The sequence below is a fragment of the Biomphalaria glabrata genome, chromosome 7, assembly GCF_947242115.1.
Source record: "Biomphalaria glabrata chromosome 7, xgBioGlab47.1, whole genome shotgun sequence".
NCBI lineage: Eukaryota > Metazoa > Mollusca > Gastropoda > Planorbidae > Biomphalaria > Biomphalaria glabrata.
Genome location: NC_074717.1, coordinates 47,206,780 through 47,228,582, shown reverse-complemented (window position 1 = coordinate 47,228,582; position 21,803 = coordinate 47,206,780). Strand labels below are relative to the sequence as shown.

Here is a 21,803-nt window from a genome sequence, read left to right as displayed (position 1 = left end):
TTTTTTTTTCTGCTGCTATTTATTAAATGTTGTTACATTAATCTTCAAACTAAATGACAAGCCTTAGGCCTATAGAGTGTTACAGTTTTTGTTGTTTTTTTACATTTTATTTATTTAGTATTATTTTTGAAAAATGGGAAAAATTTTAATGATTTTTCGTATGTTTTTAATTGAATGAAATATTTTTTTTCAATGTAAATGCATACACGATGTCACAGAGCCTATATAAATACAGAGGCACCCAACTTTGGCGTTTGATTAAACTTGAACAAAACAAAGCTATGAGAGTAAGGTAGGGCAACAGATGTTTCGTCAAAATTGGTCAGACAGAACTTGAACAGCTAGATAGGCTTACATACCTAGGCAGCTTCATTACGTGCAATGATTTGACTAAAATGCTCAACAGGAAATTCATGGGAATTACAGTCATCTGCAAAAATCGAGAAGAGGCTAAATATATATGTGGCTTAGCGGAAATGGCTTAGACAGATTTTTTATGATATTCATAACTATGGAGGCGAACTGAGGATAACGCTAACAGAGATGCTCTTGTACAACAAAGCGTCGTTATAGAAGGTATGAACACTGACTTGCGATGTCGCAACCTGTGAGTAGTTTAGACCAGTAACTCATTGCCACTTCTGACGTCTAAATGTAGCGAAGCATGCTGTCTGTCTGAGATTAATGGGGAGTAAGTTCCAAACCTTTGGTCCGTGCACTGAAAAAGCCAGCAAATGGTAACTTTTGAGGGAGAAACATGGCACCTCTAGAAGATAAAGGCACATTCCTAGTTCCATATGCAAGGACAAATCTGTACAAATTTCAATTCTACCAAGTCAATGGTTAACATGCATGACTAGATGCACGACGCGTAGGACGTAATAGTCTTTTTTTTTTTTTTTTTTGAAGTAACGTCTGTATTTATAAGATATCATATTAGATCGCCTAGTACAAGAGCATTTCTTTATTGTAGATGCACTGATGACAAAGTGTGGCGACCTTGTAGTCGATTCAGGCGTGTTGTTTTTCGAAGGTCTATTCGTCTATAATATAATCTTTGTTTTGGGATGATAGCATAAACATGGGTTTACAAAGATAGTGGGAGTAATTGCAACGTAAAGAAAACAAAAAAGATTATATTGCATCTACTCTTAGTGTTATAATCAAAGACGTTTTAATCTTAAATTTTAGTCTACTTGTAGCATCGGGCTCGCAAAGAACAGTATCAGGAAAAAAAAAAAGAGGCAGACAGAGAAAGCGATGGGAAGACAATATAAATGATGAATTAACTGAATTTAATGGACGGGCCTGCCATTGAAAGAGATTCTATCTTATATAGGCCTATTACAAGGCAAAAGAAGAGAGGCATGGAGACAGGCGATCAACAAATATTATGTGGTGCCCCAACGGTCTAACTGACTTCGGCTAAGGGACCATGCAAAACTATTCGTACTCAATTTCTTTTTATACTTCTTTCTTTTTTCATTTGTACCAATGAGAAATCTTAAGTTTTCTTGGTATCCTAATATCTACATTATGTGTTTTTTTTCCCACAAACCGTATTGTTATTGTTTGTTTTGTTTTTCTTCGCATTATTTAGAATTATTAACCTATCTAGAATTTTGAGTCTATAATCTATGACAATAGATCTCTCTATAGATATATTACATTAATAGATATCTAGAATAGATCTAGATATACTATGATTGATATGGTTCTAGCCACGTAAACTAGAGTCTAATAACTAGTACTACTAGAGACAGTCACTAGTGACTCTGTCGTCTCTGTCTAAGTCGTCTAAGACGTCTAGTCTCTTCAACTCAAGTTCACGGTATTTAACTATATTTATATTGTTACTATATATAGGAAAGGCCCATCAGCGAAATGGCATATAAAGCGAACACCTCCCCGTAATTATTATCCATTCTTATTTATATCAAAAGTATCTGCAGAACTAATAAAATGATATTACAAAGACTCCATTTTTCTACATTTCTCACATATTCACTTTCGTTTTCCCTCATAAAATAAAGCATAGATGAAGGTCATAGTTGACATGTATGGAAATTTCATTCTCAAAACGTTTCCGGATAAACGAGAATAGGTCCGAACTTAAGGCGATTTTAAAGCACCAATGGACATCGGCCGAAAAAAAATTGCATATTATGCTTCTAAATAGATGAGGAAATAGTTAGCTAGAATAGCTAAGGCTATTCATTCCGTTGAAAAAAAAATATTATGGGGTGTTCGCTCAAAATGACCTTTTTAACTGAAAACCTATTCAGCGAAACCCCTATTATAAGCTTAAAAAGCCATTAAAAATAATTTAGTTACTGATTTAATCTGTTCTTCTTTTTGTCTTATCTATCGTTATTGTTTGTAAACTGAAATATTAAAATAATAGGCCTATTTTTAACATTAACCCAATGTCTTCGATTTCGAAGATTAAGGATGATTGCAGTACGTGTTTCACATGACGACGCCCAGTTGCGACCAGCATATTTTCCCGCATTTTCTTTTCGTCTAAAATGTTTGACTCGCAGCTCTCCAACAGTCTCTCAGAGGTCATATGCTGGCAGTTACTTTCCAGTGAGGGTGAAATGACGCTTCAGTTAATGTTAATAGCGCCTATACGGGGGTGGGGGTGGGCTCTGTTTTGCCGTCCTCCTTCTTTTTAACTGGCTGGTTAACCTCTTGTTACTAATTATTGATATTAATATGTGTATAAATGTTTAAAAGAAGTGCAGAATTCATTTTCACAGGGTTCCCCCACCATTCTGAGATTAGGATTTCAGGAGATTTCCAAGAGTTTTCCAGTAGAAAATATTCGATTTCAGGATCGGAAAAAACGCGAACTATATATTTAGTAATAAATATAAGAGTTACCATTACCATATAATATACATGAATAAAATTACAAGATCTCTCCTGAGCCTTTCGTCTCCATACCCGAAACTCAAGCTGTTGTAGATCTGTCTCCATACATCATCAATCCATATCGCATTCGGGATCTGCCTTTGGGTCAATCAGCGTGTGTGTGTGTGGGGGGGGGGGGGGAGATCGAGTTGATGGTGATTAAGTGCACTGAACATAAATTCTTTTTAAAAAAAATAGTTGCAGTAACGAGAGTTTTTGAAATAGAGAGTAGTACGACGTGAACTAGCCTATAGGAAGGTGGCGAGATAGAATTTTGTAGTTTCTTTCTTTCTTTTAAGAAAAAAAATGATCGCAAGTTTCGTAGGCTATATATAGACATCAGTTACAAGCAGAGAAAGGAGATGTGGAGCACGAGAAAAGTGAAAACAAATTTAAGCCTAATGCCACAAGGAGGACATTATTTATAATGCTTCATGGAAGAATTTAGATGATAGAACTAATTGAAGCATAATTTCCTATATTTTAACATGCTATTTCGCTATTTTTTACGGCCTTTCGCTCATTATGACTCCCGCGAAAATTGCGTTCGCTGATTAGGTCCGACCCCTACCGCACGTTGACTTGAATTATAAATTTAATAGCTGATATGGAAAAAAGAGTCAAATTTAGTTTTATTGCCCAATAGCTGAGGAGTCCGCAGATGTTTTCATTTTTTTAATATGTTTAACCATTGCGGAGCTATAAATTCTAAACTAAAAACTGGCTCAAAAGCGTTCGCCATTGGTCCTTTCCCATATATCTAATTCAGGAATCTAGTTATCTAGATTTTTAATCTAGATCTAGAATAGATCTATATATAGATCCAGTAGATTACTCATCTGATGATCTAAATCTAGATTTAGTAAGTAAAAACTTATATAATTAATATAATTATTATAATAATATTATTATATAGGGTTAGGGTATGAATACCATAATATAGACATTATTATTGGCAATTTCCGCAATGAGCGTCAATATTTACAAACTGCAACTGTTGCCAGATTGGCTTGGTTGGTTACCGATAAATTAAGATATATACCACTCAAACAAAAAAATAAAATAAAATGAGTTCTCTTTTGTTGCCAACTATAAAATATAGTTCTGAAAAAGTTCGATAGCGTTTGAAAATGTAGATCTATTTTATTTAAACAACCCATACATTTACTAGATCTAGTGCAAATTATAGAGCAAATGTAGATTATTTCTAGATCTTTTTTTTTTGCAATGATTTTTTTGTCTATACTCTTAAGAATTAATATGTCTTAATAAATGTAATGGATCTGTCTTTGTGTTTTGTTTTTCTTATTTCTGTTATATGTTGATGCATTATTTCATTAGCACGTACTGGTATGTTTATTATTAAAATTTGATTTTTTTTTTGACAAGAGTACAGTATAGAAGACTTGCGCCAACAGTTACTGGCACAAAAATCAATAGTTTCAGATAGATGTAGATAAGACTTATAGGCTAGTAGGCCAATTTAGATTTCAACTTTATTTAATTTAAATCGTAATCAAAATATTACTAAATAGATCTATTTAAAATGTAATCATTAGTCCATATATAGATTTAGATGGTATTTAAATTGGGTTTTTTCTTTCACACAAACACACACAAATCTAAACCTAGTATGATAGATCTATACATTTTTTTATTGATCTATGCCCACTACTGTATTAAGGGGCACTGATGAAACCCATGTGGGGCCAGTAAGAGGGGTGATCATTGAGGGGCCTGAAAGTGCTTAATTTATGGGCACCATCTGGGGAACGAACATTGACCCAAAACAGGTGCCCTTAGGGTTGAGCTTGGGCTCAGATAGTGGCACAGATTGAGAAAGCTGAAAGAGCTGTAACTCATGGGCTCTATTTGGGGGATGAAAATTGGCCCAAACAATAGGGGTCCTTAAGGGTGAGTTTGGGCTCAGATAGGGTCCCAGATGAATACAGGATAAAAGCCATGCGGGGCCAGTAAGAGGGGCGATAATTGAGGGTTAAACACATGGGACCCATTTAGCGATTAATGTTAGATTAAAAGGGTGCCCTGAAAGGTGAGCCTTGGCTCAGATAGGGGGGTCGGATGAATTTCGGATAAAACCAAGTAAGAGCGTCGAACATTGAGGGGCCTGCGAGGGCTAAAAACATGGCCCCCATTTTGGATCATCGTTGTTCAAATGGGGGTCCTTAAAGGGCGATTGTGGGCACTATCATGGGGCCCAGATGGAGCCCTAGTGGAGGCCAGTAAGGAGCAAACTTCAAGGGGCCTCAAAGGGCTAAACACAATGGCCCTAATCGAAGGCATACGTTGACCCAAGCAGGCCCTTAGGAGTGAGCTTGGGCTCAGGGGGCCCAGATGAAACCCTTTAAGGGACAGTAAGGGGGCAAACATTGAGAAGCCTAAAAGTGCTATAACTCATGGGCTCCATTTGGGGGATGAAAATTGGCCCAAACAACAGGGGTCCTAAATGGTGAGTCTGTGCTCAGTTAGGGTGCCAAATGAAGGCCTGATAAAACCGGTGGGGACAGTAAGAGGGGCGAACATTGAGGGGTCTGAAAGGGCTAAACACATGTGACCCATTTAGGGATTAATATTGGTCCAAAAGGGTGCCATTAGGGGTGAACTTGGGGTCGGGGGACCCAGATGAAACCCTCATAGGGCCAGTAATGGGGCAAATATTGAGAAGCCTGAAACACGCTAGATCCGTACGTAGCGCGACTGGACTGTCCTGTCTGTTAGGAAGTTTTTTAGTCACCGATACATATTTGAGCATACTCCGAGGTTCATTCATTTTAGCAATAATCCTTGTCTCCAAACTCTGTCATAGGCTTAAGATCTAAAAATACTGACAGTGTCAATTCGCCCTTGCGTCTTACCGTACCTCTCGGGAAACCGTCAGCTACTGACTGCATAAACACCATCGCTTGATCATTTGCACTTTTATGTTGCCTGAACCCGCCCTTTTCAGGTGCGATGATTTTGCTTTCTTCCAAGTACCACATGAGCCTTCTGTTTATCACTCTTTCAGCTATTTTCCCTACAAACGATGTTAGGGATATTGGTCTATAGCTGTCAGGTCGGTCGGCCGCCTTTCCTATCGTGGACTATCGTGGCCACTTTCCAGGCCTTTGGTAATTTCCCTTACGTCCAGGTCCGATTGAGCAAGTCGCATAATTTACTTTGCACTTTTTAATTAGGGCATACTTAGGCTATATATAATGTGTATAAAAGTACCGGACTTATTTAAGTGAAGGTCCTGAATAGCATTTGTGGTCTCTATCTTCTTCAGCATTAGTAGTTCTAAAAGTATGCCATATTTGCAGAGAAAGAGAGTACTTTAACATTTATTTTCCATCACAAAAAATCAGCAGCTTATTATAATTATTGCATAATTTGTGCATATGTTAAATTTAAGAGATTTTTTTCACGCCATTTTTTTGGCGGCGCTATTTTGCTCCCGCTATTTTGTCGGGGAGCCGCCACCGACACATACACGCTCTCATATTTAGGGCCCGTAAATATTTCCGATCGTGTAAATCAGGGGTGGGCAACCTTTTTGTATCGAGGGCCGCATTAACAAATTTTTTGGAATGGGGGGCCGCATATATATATATATATATATATATATATATATATGTATATGTGTGTGTGTGTGTGTACTTACAACTTAGAAAAATACGCTAGTTAACTGTATAATGTCTTTTAATTCATATTTATACTGTATTATACATTCACTTTTCCTTTTTTTTTCACATTCTAAATTGAGGAATTACTAGAGTTAGCAATTTCTGAAACCAATTTAACGATTTTTTTTTAAATTTGCTATTGTCTTTTCATATTGCAACATTTCACCACAAATGTACAGTTGTACTTAATGTGAGGAATTTAACTATTTACACTCGTGCGTAATGTTCCTGAATTCTGGAATTAGCTTTCTAGTTGTTATACTTGTGACTGCTGTCAAATTATAGTCATTCACCATCGACCTGTGATTACACTTGTTTATTTTCCACAAGAAAAATACTTGTTCACATATGTATGTGTACCCAAATAATTTGTAGGGAAATTTAGAATTATTTTAAATAGATTAGCATTTTTATACGTATATACTGTGGGTACACATAATTTCTGTAGGTATTCGCGGGCCGCATAAAACACTTCAGCGGGCCACCCGCGGGCCGTAATTTGCCCATCCCTGGTGTAAATTCTTTATCAACGTCTAATAGAACAGAACAAATAAAGTATATGTCATAGAAACCCAAATCTTTTTTTTTTCGTAGACCCCTTGGAAGTCTTCGTGGACCTCTTTGGGAAGAATGAAGGGTCATAGTCATAATGTAATAGGGATTAATTATGGACACCTCACACGAATGGCGAAGTGGGGGGGGGGGTGAAACCCCGAAAAAAAAAGCCTGAGTTTGGGCCAACGTTCATCCCCTGAATGGAGCCCGTGTATTTAGCCCTTTCAGGCCCCTCAATGTCTGCCTCCATCACTGGCCTTATGTGGGTTTCAACAGGGTGTTATCTGGGACCCCTGACTGAACACAGACTCACCCTAACGGCCCACATTCATCCTCCAAATAAGCCCATCTCTTTGCCTCCATCACTGGCCCCACGTAGGTTTCATCAGGGCTTTATCTGGGCCCTCCGATTAAAGACAGTCTCATCCCTAATGGCCCCCATTCATCCTCCGAAAAAGGCCCGTGTTTAGCCCAATGTTTACACTCATCACTGGCCCCTTGTGGGTTTCAGCAGGGTGTTATCTGGGCCCCCTAATTGAGCACAGACTCAACCATTCATCTTCTAAATGAGGCCCATTTGATTAACTCTTCAGACAACTCAATGTTAGGCCCACACTGGCCCCATGAAGGTTCCCTCAAGGCTTCACCTGGGCCTTCTAACTTAGCCCAGGGCGTCCATTTGGACCAATGTTCATCCCCCAAATGGGGCCCATGTGTTTAGCCCTTACAGGCCCCTTATTGTTTTCCCCATACTAGCCCCAAGAGGGATCATTCAGGGCTTCATCTAGGCCCCCTGATCCTTAATCCTTAAGGTCCCTGTTTGAGCTTTCATTAATTGCCCCCAAAGGGCCAAGTACTTTCCCTAACTGGCACCATACAGGTTTCATAAGGGGATTTACTGGGCCCCCCTAACTGAGCCCAGACTTATCCCTTAGGGCCCCCATGAGGATTCTATCAGGGCTTCATCTGGGCCCATAACTGAGCCCAGACTTATCCCTAAGGGCCCCCATTTGGACTAATGTTCATCCCCCAGGTGGGCCCCAAAAGGGTTTCATAAGGGGATTTTCTGGGCCCCCTGACTGAGCCCAGATTCAGCCCTAAGGGCGCCCGCTTGGGCCAATGTTCAACCTCCAAATGGTGCCCATGTGGTTAGTCCTTACAGGCCCGTCAACGTTTGTCCTATACTAGCCTCATTAGGTTTCCATCAGGGCTTCATCAGGGCCCCCTGATTGCGCCCGTTTGGGCCAACGTTCATCCCCCAAATGAGGCCCATGTGTATAGCCCTTTCAGGCCCCTCAGTGTTTGCCCCCCAATGGCTCTTGGAGTGTTCCAATAAGGCTTCATCTGGGCACCATAAGGGCCCCCATTTGGTCGAATGCTCACCTCCCTTTCAGGCCCCTCAATATGAGCCCTACACTAGCTCTATGAAGGTTCCATCAGGGCTTCTCTGGGCCCCCAAACTGAGCCTAGACTCAGCCCTAAGGATTCCCATTTGGGCTAATGTTCGCCTCCCAAATGGGGCCCATGTGTTCAGCCCTTTCAGGCCCCTAAATGTTAGCCCCACACTGACTCCATGAGGGTTCCATCAGGGCTTCATCTTAGCCCCCAAACTGAGACCAAGACTCAGCCCTTAGGGCCCTCATTTGGGGCAATGTTCATCCCCAAATGGGGCCCATGTAGTTAGCCCTTTCATGCCTCAACATTTGCCCCATAATAGCCCCATTAGGGTTTCTATCTAGGCTTTATCTGGGCCCCTTCATTGTGCCTAGACTCGATCTTTAAGGGCCATGTTTGGGCTTTCATTAATTGCCCCCAAAGGGCCAATTATCTTTCGCCCTGTTGGGGCCCACAAGTCCTTCCCCTTACAGGCTTCACAAGGGTTTCACAAAGGGATTTTCTGGGCCCCATGACTGAGCCCAGACTCAGCCCTATAGGCGCCTGTTTGGGCCAATGTTCCTCCCCCAAATGGGGCCCATGTGGTTAGTATGAGCTGGACCAGTTGGGGCCCTTACAAGGCCCAAAACCTTTGCTACAAAAAAACAGGGATCAACTCATCCAGCGTTGAAAAAAAAACGATGCTAAATATTGTCTATTGAGATTTTAATAGGCCCGAAGTCTAAAAGAAATATGATCACAATAATAATGTCCGTTTCAAGTAAATGTTGACAGCACCATAGGTGAAATAAAAATATAATGTATTTTACTTATTTCAACATTATTCTAGACAGACATACAAGAAATGTTGCAGTAGTCCTAGATTTATTCAAATACAATATTGATCTCAACATTATTTTATTTAAATGGTAATCAAAATATTACTAAATAGATCTATTTAAAATTTAATCATTAATCTCTATATAGACCAAGATGAAGGTGTATTTAAATTCAGTTCTTATCACACACACACTAACACACACACACACAATCTACACCTATTACCTAGTCATACAGTCATAGTCTATATCAAATACTGCTCTCTTACATCTGTCTAAAATAATGTTTTACCTCATCTAGATCCACTACCTACTGTACCGGTATGTAATTATTATACTTATAATTTAATGTTGACTTCATTAACATTTGACTAGATAGACGTCCCGGTATGCGTACAGCTATTTAAATTCAATATTAATCTTAACTTTAACTTAGAAATATTACATGTTGACAGCACATTAAATTTTAATCCAAAAATTCTGCCCCTAGACCTAGTCTATATCAAATACAAATGCCACATCTAAATCCACTATTTTTTCTGCAATCATTGTAATCAAGATGTAATTTATAAGAATATATTTATTAATTATATAATAATATACTATTCTCTCCTCCCCCTATTCAAAACTACTGCTAGTAATAGTGTATATTCTTAGTTGTTTATTCAATCTACATAGCTATCCGTATTTACGGTCGGTATTTTATATAGGTCTGTGAGCTCTATTATTTCTATTAGTTTATTTTCTCTCTCTTCCTATCCGTGATTGAAGTCGGTATTTAAAAAACAACTAGGTTATTCCCCCTTTTGATAATGCTTTTGGTCTTGATCCTGCTCCTTGACAACGCAGAAAAAATGGCCAGGAGTGTAAATACCGACGCTCAATGCGGATATTGCCTTATTATTATAGATCTATATATATATTATTAATTAATTATTATATATCTAGTTAATTACTCATAATTACTGTTGTGTTAATATTGAGATATTAGAATATTATTAGATTATCATTGATTATGTCTGATACGATAAAATGATAGATTCTAGGTAATCTAGTCACAATCTTGAATATTCTTGAATCTACTGAATCTAGAGTCTAGAGAATCTAGACTAGTCAAATCTAGTGACAGTCTTTATTTAATATTTATAATATATTACTTATAGTTTATAGTTATAGTATAGACATGGGCTCTAGAGTGATAGACAGAGTAGACCTATAGTAATATACTCATAAAGAGTCTTAGATTCTAGATCTAGTTACAACTATACTATTTATAATAATAATATAAATATAATAGGCTAGACCAGTGATGTTTATTCGTCCAGATCCTACGACACCTATACTATAGTGGCTATACAGTCAGTCTAGTTGCTGCATTAAAACAGAAGAAGGAACAACTTTTTTAGCATCGAGACAGGTGTGAAACATGGGTGCATCTTATCTCCCTTCCTTTTCCTCCTAGCCATCAACTACATTATGAGGAGAGCAATGAATCAGACTGCCTTTGGTATTCCATGGCATGAACAAATCCGAATGACGGACTTGGACTTTGTTGATGACGTTGCACTACTCGGGGCTACTAATAAAAATGTATTCAAGAAATGACGGAGAGCCTAGATAGAGAGACACCCAAAATTGGCCTCCACATAAACCTGGATAAGACTAAAATTTTACGAGTGGGATATAAGGCAAAGGGTGCCCCCGTCAGACTTGGCGAGTCACAGCTTGAAGAGCTGGACAAGTTCACGTACATTGGCAGCATCATAACAAATGATGGGGATGCCTACCATGATGTAGCGTGCCGAATAGGAAAGGCAGGGAGCATTTTCCAAAGGCTGCAGCCTACTAGCCAAGCCATTGGGTATTACTTGGATCCACACCTTCATGGAGGATCTCAGAGCAGTGGACACCAGGTGGGAGGAGGTTTCAGACATTAAAGGCACATTCTTCGGTCCAATTTGCTAGGACAAATTTGTACAAATACTTCTTCTTCCCTAGTGCTATTAGAGCATGGAATGGGTTGCCTGAGCTAGCCAGGAAAACCAGTGACTTGGCAGAATTTAAGTCATTGGTCAATATGCATGACTAAATGCATGACGCGTAGGACGTAATCATCTTCTTTTTTGAAGTAACGTCTGTATTATATAAGATAAGACATTGCCAATGACAGATCTTTGTGGAGACAGCTTGCCGCCCAATGCGCTGAATGGCGCGGGAGGACCTAAGACCAGTGATGCCCAAAATATTGCCCGTGGGTCAAATCTGAAACGTGTATGAAATAAAAATCCCAAAGCAAAATAAAAAAAACACTTACCTTTTCATGCCTCTTTCTTTCTTCGATGGATTGTTACTGATAATAAGTCAACATATTTAAAAAAAAAAAGGGTGTGGCTCTTTTTTAAAAACATAACATTCAATGTCATAACACAAATATGACTAAGAGATAGACTAAAAGACTGCTCTATTTATTTTGATTGTAAATTTGTTTTGATTACTAGGACTTTTTTTATTTAAAAAACAAAAATAATAAAATATGGTGACATTCTTGGTTTGAATTGCGAAAAAAGATTGCTCAGTAATGCCTGGTGTGGAGGATTGACGAGAATATTTACCAAAAATGTGACAAGATAATGAGTTTGGGTTCTTGAAGGATATTTTCATTAAAAGATTTGTGGATTTTCATATTTTGAAAAATGAAACATATTTTTACAAAAACCCATCTGCATCCATTATGTTAACTGCCCCACTACACCTGCAACTTAAACAGATTGACTTACCAAAGCCAGACATCCCTGCTTAACAATTTGTGATTTATGCAGAACATTGATTTCTATGCTTTGTTGCTTACAGAAACTTTTCAAATTGTCTGATAACAATTGTTACAGATGATCACAATAAATACAAATTACAATCACTTATTTGATGAAACAGACAAAGCCTATGCTCTGAAATCATCTCAGTGCTCCAACTTGCTGTCTCATTTATGCAGCCAGATAATAAGTTAGTTAGTTTTGGATAAACTTTTCATTCATTATTGTAAGTATAGATTCACTGGCTTCTAATAAAATTGGTTTATTGTTTATTTCCTTTTTTGTATCTTTTTGGTAATGTAGCCCGCGACATGAGTGTCAGAAATAAAAATGGCTAGAAGGTTGAGTAAGCTGGGCATCATTGGGCTAGACTGTCACTAGATCTTTATACTATAATATTATGCATAGATCTATGATATTGCTAAAATGTGAAATACTTTTCATATATTGTTATAAATCTATGGCAAACATAAAAGCCAAAATGGCTTGGCCACCTAACAAGGGGGTCTATTTGAATCCATACTTGAACAGAGTTGCGTTTGATGAGCACCTAAAGGCAGGATGGAAACCTTTTCTCCTGATACCCCCTGCCCCCACAAAAGAGATTGGACTATGGTGGAATGAGTATTCGATAAGCATGAAAGATGTGCTATATAAAAGCAATTCTACTAAATAAATAAAATAATTCAATGACAAGGAAAAAATGACACAAATATGACAATCTGCCTTCTTTGTACACAGCGTCCTTCTCAGCTGCCATATCTAGATGGAAGTAAAGTCTGTCCCACTCTAAACAGTTTATTCAAGTCATGCACTGGTACATATCATAAGCACCATTGAGGTGGCAAAGTTATGACATTACCCCCTGTACAAGTTGGTTCGTCCTGAACAGTGACAGATACACAACAAAGCAATAGATTTAAGAAAGAAATAAAGTTAAAGTCACATTTCTTATTCCCTATGCTAGGACAAGTTTGTACTTCTCCCCTAGTCCCATTAGAGCATGAAACAGGTTGCCTTAACTTGTCAGGAAAACCAATGACTTAGATTTTAAGCCTCATGTTAACATGCTTGACTAGTTATCACTGGAGTACACTTAGGGCATAGTTATCTTCTTCTTTGAAGGGACATCTATAATTTATAAGATAATAATAATTAGACATTGTCTTTGAATGTAAATATTAAGGATAAGTGCAGTATTTCAAGCAAACCCAGTTGCCACTTGCATATTTTGCCACATCAGATGCAGACAAAGATGTCTGCTAAAGGTTTCTTTAAGTTTTCTTCATTTGTGCCTAATATAGCCTTAAAAAATCATGGCCTTATTTAAGCCTTTTAAAATTATGTCCTGAAATAGCCTTAAAAAAACATGGTCTGATATAACATGTCATGGACATAAAATAGATGTTGATTGGTCTACTGGAGGCATTGTTAACTACAGTGCCCCTTTTTTAAGTTTACTCAAAGAATAAATAGAATTTCAATTTTTTACATAAGGCAGTCAAGCAGCTGTCTATGTTTTCATTAATTAAATGTGGACTGTGGGTTTTGAAATGTTTTCATTTAGTACCAAATAAAAAAAAATGTTATCACAGAAAAACAAAATAAAAACTTTTTTTTTAAACAGCCCAAAAATTGTTAAATTTTACCAATTTTTCTAGTATCCTGGTTTGCTAATACTAGTAAAAAAAATAATTAAAGTTTAAAAACATTATCTGATATAGCCTTTGTCCCCACGTTGTTGTAAATAAATCACCACTGATTATGAAATATTTTCTTAAAGGTCTTTCTACTTTCAGATAAGCATTTGTTGAAAATTGTAGGCCCTAGTTCTGATTGCACCTTTTCATGCTGATTACAACTTTACAAGATAATCTACAAAACATACATTAAAACAAAGAAGCTGATTCTTACATTTTAAGAAGGATAAAGTTTGCAGGTAGGCCTACAGTATTTTAGAGCAACCTAATGTATCACAACAGCATTAGTTTAGTTTATATAAGATTCAACTTATAATTTCAAAAGTGGACTTTTCACAAGTTATTGATAATAATTAGCAAAGTAAAATGTTATGATACCAGTATTTCAGACATTTGGCGGTAAACTGAGTTCTTGACAAGAAACAGAATCTTGCCCAATGCTTTTTTGTTATTCACATAATTAATTAAAAGTTAGAAAATATATTAGACTGTCATCATTTTGCTGCAAATGAATGTAACTACATGTAAAATGTTTGTAAAAAAAAAATCAGATGCCGTATACAACATGGAATCTTATAGGAGTATGTGTTCCTATAGTAGTATTACTTCAACCATTAGCTCAGACTAAAAATTTAAAATATTTTATAAGAATTAAACATGTTAACTATGTTGAGGTAAGTCAGACTAAATTTTTACTAGTTTAATGACAATTTATGACTAATATCTAGAGCTAAAGGTCTGTGGTTACTTAATTGAAGAAGAGATAATCTAAATGGCATTTAGGTAATCACAGACAAATAATCTATCAATAATTTGATCTCCGGTCACCTAATCCCCTAGTCTTTTAATCCCTAGGCACTTAAATTAAAACAATTGTTAATTATCCACCTTCTCCTTTATCTGTCAGTAGTCTCTTTGACTGTTTGGGTACCTCTAGTGATCTGTTGCTGTTTTCAACCATCCTTATTGTTAAAGTCAGTGTTAGTTCCCCCCCCCCCTCAGCTCCTTTGATGTTTTGTTCTTATTGTTTCTTTTCCCTAGCTCTATTACAACAGAGTAAATTTGCACAGAAATTGGTTGCCTTTCATTGTCATTAATCTGTTGGCTACATATGACATATGTAATAAGATGTATGTGACAAATACTAAAAGTGTATTGTAAAGAATCTGCATAATTGAAGTGCAGTAAGACAATAAAGAGCACTGAGCCAAACCATCAAATAAGTGGCCAAAAGAAATTTGATAGATGATCCAAGTAAGGAAATAGAAGGCAATTTAATGAAAACAATAGTCAGAAAATGTAACAGCTGATAATAATAATAATGATAATAAGTCCAAGGTGAAGGCTATCTAATGGACAAGTCCAAGGTAAAGGCTATCTAATGGACAAGTCCAAGGTAAGGGCTGTCTGCTGTAATTTAGAATTAAAAATAGACAAATGCTTGACACAAGACAAGACTATGAAACTGCAGAAGTCACTATTATAATGAACTCCATAGGAAATTTTCATAAATAACAGACCTAGGGAAGGAAATCTTAAGCGAAAATATGGATGCAATGTTCCCTTCTGAATTTTTTGCATTTATTACAAAGCATTATCTAATTATCTAAGACATGTTGGAACTAATCATGATGCAAGAAGAAGTGAATTATTTCAGTGAATTTTTCTGTGAGGTCATTGTCATCTTGACAGAATTAAAGTTAGTGCCGAACTTGAGAGTAGGGGAGAGATTCCTTTGCTAGATTGTGAATAAGATGAAGGGTATAATATGAAAGCTATAGCTGTCAGTGGGTAGATGTCACAGGAGAGTTGTTACTATCTTGATATCAAGGAAATTCCCTGTGGTAGATTTGGTATACTTTAAGTGGATGACAAGATTGAAGCTGTTAGGGAATGACATAAATCTGATAAGTTCATCTTCTGTATTTTTATAAAATTTTAGCTTTTTGACTGATAACACACAGTAAATTTGCAGAGATATTAATTACCTTTATTTTATAAAATTCTGGAATGGCACCATTGTAAAATTTACATATGTTGAGTACTAAGAAGCCCAGGAATAGACAAGTATAGCAAGGATTGAATGTCATACCCTTGGCTACTCCACTGATCAGGTTAGGAAAGTAATGTACCATACATCAGGTCCAGTATACTGTAAATTAGTTTTCTTAATCTTCTTATATGGCTTTAAGTCACACTCTTAGGACTTATTTCATCATCATCGTCATCTTTCCTTTGAGTTCCTCATGGAACATAGGGCCTCAGCAAAAACACGCCACTCTCCACAGTCTCTTGCTAATTTTTTGATGGCTTCCCAGCTCTTTCGGTCCTCTCGGCTTCCTCTAGTATACTGTGTCGCCATGTTCTTTTTGGTCTTCCTCTATGTATTGTTCCCTGGGGGTTCCTCTCTAAGGCCTGCCTAGCACTGTTGTTAGTATCTTTTCTAAGAGTGTGACCAATCCATCTCCACTTCCTTTCTAAGATCTACACCTCTTTATTTTCCACCCACTCATCTCCCACAGTTTGGTGTTTTCTACTTTGTCATACCAGTGTATTTTTAGGATATTTCTCAGGCATCTGTTGAGGAAGGTCTGTACTGTTGTTTGTTGTTGCTTCAGTTTTTCTCCATGTTTCAGAACCATACAGTAGGACCGCCTTGACATTAGATTTAAAGATTCCTATTTTAGTCTTGTTTTGAGATAGGACTTATTTAAGTGTATTGAAAAGTAGATAATTGTTTTTTATTTGTTTCATTTTTGTTCAGATCTCAAGATGTTGTCTAAAATGGAAGACTGGGCTAATCTTCCAGATCATGTGGTAGCACTAATATTCTCTTACTTATCAGTGGCAGAAAGGTGTCGCGCAGGTGCAGCATGCAAGCATTGGCTACAGTGTCTTGAAACACCTTTCCTCTGGAGAAATTTTAACTGTGGATTTTTTCTTCCTGGCCACGGCCAGCTAGTCAAGTGTGTGGAGCAATACAGCCATCTTATAAGCAGGCTGACCATAACCTTAAATCAAAGAGAGGTGGAAAACAGGAAAAATGCACTCTCTGTCATTGATTGCTTGACTGAACTCAGTGATCTGCGTTTGACACATTTAACTATACAGTTCAAGGGGGAAAACCCTTTATTTTATGGCGGGCATGAATTTATGACTGCTTTAAGTAAACTCTTTAGCAAAATTGGAGAAAAAAAAGAAAATTCACTATTAAAATATATAAATTTTAGTGACTTACAAGTCAATTTTGACAATGAATTTATGAACGGAATAGCCAGAAATTGTCCTAACTTGGAATATTTAAATATTTTAAATAAGATTTTAGTTTGTTGTGTGTCTCCTGATTGCATGGTCTTGCTAGTAGACAAATGTAGAAAGTTGAAGACTCTTCATGTCTACCACACCAGTTTAAACAATGAAGTCATGAAAAAACTGTCTGAACCCAACAGAGTGCCTTTGAGAAGACTAGGTATAGTGTGTCGCAGGCATGAAAAATATGGGGAGGATATTGCCTCTGAGGCGTGGTCTAATCTCATCCATGCTAACCCAGATTTAAAAGTTGAGCTAGGCTTTGACCACACGACTCCATTGCATAGAGTGGCAGAAATTATTAAACCAGAGATCCCCGTGCAAGAACTGCACCTGGCAACCTTTACTAGAATCTTTGATGAAATCAACACTGCTGCCTCATATTATGAACATACATTAGAAAAGTTGGTGGTTCAGACTAGACCTTGCAAGGAATTGAATGAAGCCATCTTGAATGTGGCACAGAGATGCAAACGCCTGAATACTTTGTACGTCTACTGCATCCTCGATAAGTCAGTCATTGATAAAATCTTAGAGCTCCATCCCCTCATGAAGGAAAGAGGAACATTTATTTTAAAATGGGAGCTAGAAAAGGAACCGTGGACAGTGGGAAAAGAGGAAGGGGAATAATTCATGTCAATTTTTTTTATTTTTAAGATTGTGATTTGTAATTCTTTGTGATAGTTTTTTATGTAAAGTATTCTACACAAACAATGAAATGAATGTCAAAATAACAATTGTATAATATGTATAATACAACTGTTTGTAGCTGACACATAAATAGAGAATTGTTAGTTTATATCTTCACTGTACTAAATGGCTGAAAGTGTTTGACGTTTTACAACTTAACAATATAACGGCTTTGGACTGTCTGGTGTAATGATCTTTTTTTAGATCTTGATTTTGTAAAATTGCATGGCCATCTGGAGTTTAACATATCTTATTATAAAGTTAAATAAATAGTTAATAGTTTTTACCCTGTAAACTCTTAGCCCACTAAACTATAGAGGACAAAATATATGGATACCAGTTCCTGGGATTGAATTTAAAGGTTTTATGCTAGTTCCGCAAAACTTATTTATGCTTGTTGCCAACTTATTTGTTATCTTTTTTTACATTGTGATAAATAAATTGTTCACATGACTATATGGGTAAAAGACTTCTAATCTATGACAAATGTGTGTAAATGCTCCTCCTTCCCTAGTGCTATTAAAGCATGGAATGGGTTGCCTGAGTCAGCCAGGTAAACCAATGACTTGGGAGAGTTTAAGTCATTGATTAACCTGCATGACTAGATTGACCTAGTGTAGGAATTAATCATCTTCTTTTTTAAAGTAACATCTGTATTTTATAAGATAAGATGAGATAACTATTTTATTTCTTTTTGTGTGAAAATTTATCAAGTCTTGGAAACCATATTAGAATATTACAGATCTTTGTCAGTTTTGAAAAACAAAAGTTACAAATATATTTATGGCATTCTCCTCTGTGCCAAAGTGTATGTATTGGTTTGTCATGTACATACTGAACTCTGCACTCAACCTTTTGATTTCTGATGTGTAGTATAAATGAATACTTAAGCGGTTGTATCTTTGCTTAAGAAAGGTTCATCTCCATGACATTTTATGTACCGGTATCAATTGGTACTTTCTTTCAATTGCAGATCTTCCAGCATTGTTACTTTCCCATTGGCTAGTTTAATTTTGCTGTATTATTCCACTCAGTGTCCCCTCGCTAACAAAGCAATCTTCTTCCCACTCTTTCCGGTGCTCTAGCCTAATAACTAAATGAAAGTGTCGTGTGATATTTTTACTATCATATTGTATGTGCATTACTAAAACTAATTTGAGAAGTATTTTTTAAATAAAATAGTTGGATAAGCAGCTAAGTGTTCTATCTAGGATTAACTGCATTTATACACTTTTATATACAATATTTTGTTCAGCTTTTTGCAGTGTGTATATGATGTATACAATAATTGTTGTTATTTGTGTGTTATCTATATTAACTATATTTTATATACATACACAAACACATAATGATTGTTGAGTTATTAACTTTGTGTGCCATATATTTATTGTTTAAAACTGTATTCTATCTAGAGTTGTAAATATAGAAAAATAAATATTTATAAAATTATTTTGTTATCAAGATTTAAAATATTTTTTGTATTTATGTAAAGACAAAATTGCTAAAGTTGTATTAATTAATCTATTTGTCCAAAATATGAACACTATCAGATCAGTTGGTGTCAACTCATACATTCTAATAAAATTGGAGATTTTTAGATATGAAATAAATCCATAAATAGTAAGCTTTTTTTTGGATTTTGTAAATAATATGGAAATATTAATAAGAGAAGTATTTTAATATAATGTGTGTACTTGTCAGCACAGTACAATACAACCTCTTCTATCATAAAGTAATGTTCATTATTTTGTTGGCTACTTGATCTTTCAGTATTGCGTCCTCAAGGTTATTTATTTAATATCTAATTCAAAGTCTCTCCGCATCTTCCTCTTTTCATTTACTTATGTTTTCTTTAGGTTCCATTATATTGCCACTGCATCTCTTTAGATCGCTTGTCTCTCTTACTAAATTAAATTGCTTAAATCATAATGAAAATTAAAGTGTAAACAAAGAGCAGATTACTGTGATTTGTGTGAAAATCCCCATTGCAATAATCAAGTGGTTTGAAATTTTTTTTTAAATTTACAATTAGGAACTTGGATAACTTGATTATGATAAAAATAAAAAAATTGCCTAGTACATGTTTCACTGTTCGTTTGTGTGTTTGTTTTTTGATGTAACTTTTAGAATATTTCTTTTTTTTTTTTTTTTTTGTATGTCAACTTTACCTTTGCAATTCTCTGTAGTCTGACACAAACCCTAGAAGGTCAATTTTTGCATGAATGCTAACATATCAAATTATGTAGTAAGACATTGCCTTCGATACAGAAGATAAAGAGATGAGTGCCAAGCAAACCCAATTTCCAACCAGGGGCTAGTAAAGCTTCTCTAATCTGCATCTATCTTCAAAAGTTTTTTTTTTTTTTTTTGGGGGGGGGGGGGGGGGGGGTCTCAAGTGTGTGTGTTTTATGACTTTTGTGAGAGATCTCCAGCTGTTTCTTTCACAGCCCCTTTGTGAGGGTTGAGAGCCAAATGGCCCATGAATTGATCTTTTTAGCCCTTCAAGGGGGAAGGGGCCTCTGTTACACTGTCCTACTGTAAACTTATATCATTAAGGACACCAATAGAGGAACTTATCATATATATGGTATAATAAAAGGAAAAACAATTCCTAATGCTAATAAAACTATATCTAATATATTTAACTTCTTTGCAAGGAAACAATAAACTACTGGTTTTGTCTGGACCAAATGGCATTTCAGCAAAGTTTTCAAATAATTTTAGAAATTTAAAATGTGAAACCTAATTAAAAGGATCAACTGAGGTTTATTTAATGAGCCACAAATATTTTCACTGCTTTATATTTCTGTTGAACATTAGCAGTGGATTCATGATTACCACACTTGGTTGTACAAATACATGAAACTATAAACTCCACTAACTGTGAACTGTATTCTTTGCTAGTGGTCTATGTACTCCTACATGGTTGTGAAAGTTGATACAGAGAAATGCTGGGAATAAGATCTACCAGGAAAAGAAGATAAATGAGTTTGCACTTCAACAAATCAACACACTGGCTGTAATAAGGAGAAACCTCTCAATACTGTAAGAGATGTACACTGAGCTGGTTCGGCCATGTTGTAAACCATGACTCACTGTCATAAGATCCTTCAAGGTACAGAGGAGGGAGGACGAAGAACGAGTCGTCCAAAGAAAAGCTGACTGGACAATATAAAAGAGATGTACACTGAGCTGGTTCGGCCATGTTGTAAACCATGACTCACTGTCATAAGATCCTTCAAGGTACAGAGGAGGGAGGACGAAGAACGAGTCGTCCAAAGAAAAGCTGACTGGACAATATAAAAGAGATGTACACTGAGCTGGTTCGGCCATATTGTAAACCATGACTCACTGTCATAAGATCCTTCAAGGTACAGAGGAGGGAGGACCAAGAACGAGTCGTCCAAAGAAAAGCTGGCTGGACAATATAAAAGAGATGTACACTGAGCTGGTTCGGCCATGTTGTAAACCATGACTCACTGTCATAAGATCCTTCAAGGTACAGAGGAGGGAGGACGAAGAACGAGTCGTCCAAAGAAAAGCTGACTGGACAATATAAAAGAGATGTACACTGAGCTGGTTCGGCCATATTGTAAACCATGACTCACTGTCATAAGATCCTTCAAGGTACAGAGGAGGGAGGACGAAGAACGAGTCGTCCAAAGAAATGCTGGCATTACAGTCAAGGGAAAGGTGATGATGAACTATAAACTACAGAAATCAATGAGGATATGAGTGACAATGTTTCTGGTTATTATGAATGACTCTAATACAGGTCCTAGAATAAAGAAATATTATTTACAATAACTAAATAATGTGTACAAAATATATGACTAAGAATAAAATTAAAAGAATTAGTTCAGCTCCAAAAAAAAAAATTCTTTCAACAAGAAAACTGCCAGCAATTGAGAGAAACCAGTACAC

The 21,803-nt window shown here is 36.5% G+C and overlaps 1 protein-coding gene across 5 annotated transcripts; it reads left to right on the top strand.

The window, feature by feature from the left end:
• Positions 1 to 1,554: 1,554 nt before the first annotated feature.
• LOC106073586 (F-box/LRR-repeat protein 8-like) lies at positions 1,555 to 19,967 on the top strand. Of its 5 annotated transcripts, none has more exons than XM_056035807.1 (4): positions 3,678 to 3,778; positions 12,922 to 12,997; positions 13,980 to 14,119; positions 16,645 to 19,967. In XM_056035807.1, the coding sequence occupies exon 4, from the start codon at positions 16,653 to 16,655 to the stop codon at positions 17,817 to 17,819; it is 1,167 nt and encodes a 388-aa protein (XP_055891782.1). In that variant the 5' UTR covers positions 3,678 to 3,778; positions 12,922 to 12,997; positions 13,980 to 14,119; positions 16,645 to 16,652; the 3' UTR covers positions 17,820 to 19,967. The 5 variants fall into 5 exon arrangements, with proteins under 5 accessions (XP_055891783.1, XP_055891784.1, XP_055891782.1 ...); XM_056035811.1 differs by having other exon boundaries at positions 13,964 to 14,119; XM_056035808.1 differs by lacking the exons at positions 3,678 to 3,778; positions 12,922 to 12,997 and adding an exon at positions 1,555 to 1,831.
• The last annotated feature ends 1,836 nt before the right edge of the window (positions 19,968 to 21,803 follow it).

What these genes read in the sequence shown, in the direction of transcription:
- LOC106073586 (XM_056035808.1), top strand. Translation starts at nt 16,653, where the DNA reads ATGTTGTCTAAAATGGAAGACTGGGCTAATCTTCCAGATCATGTGGTA.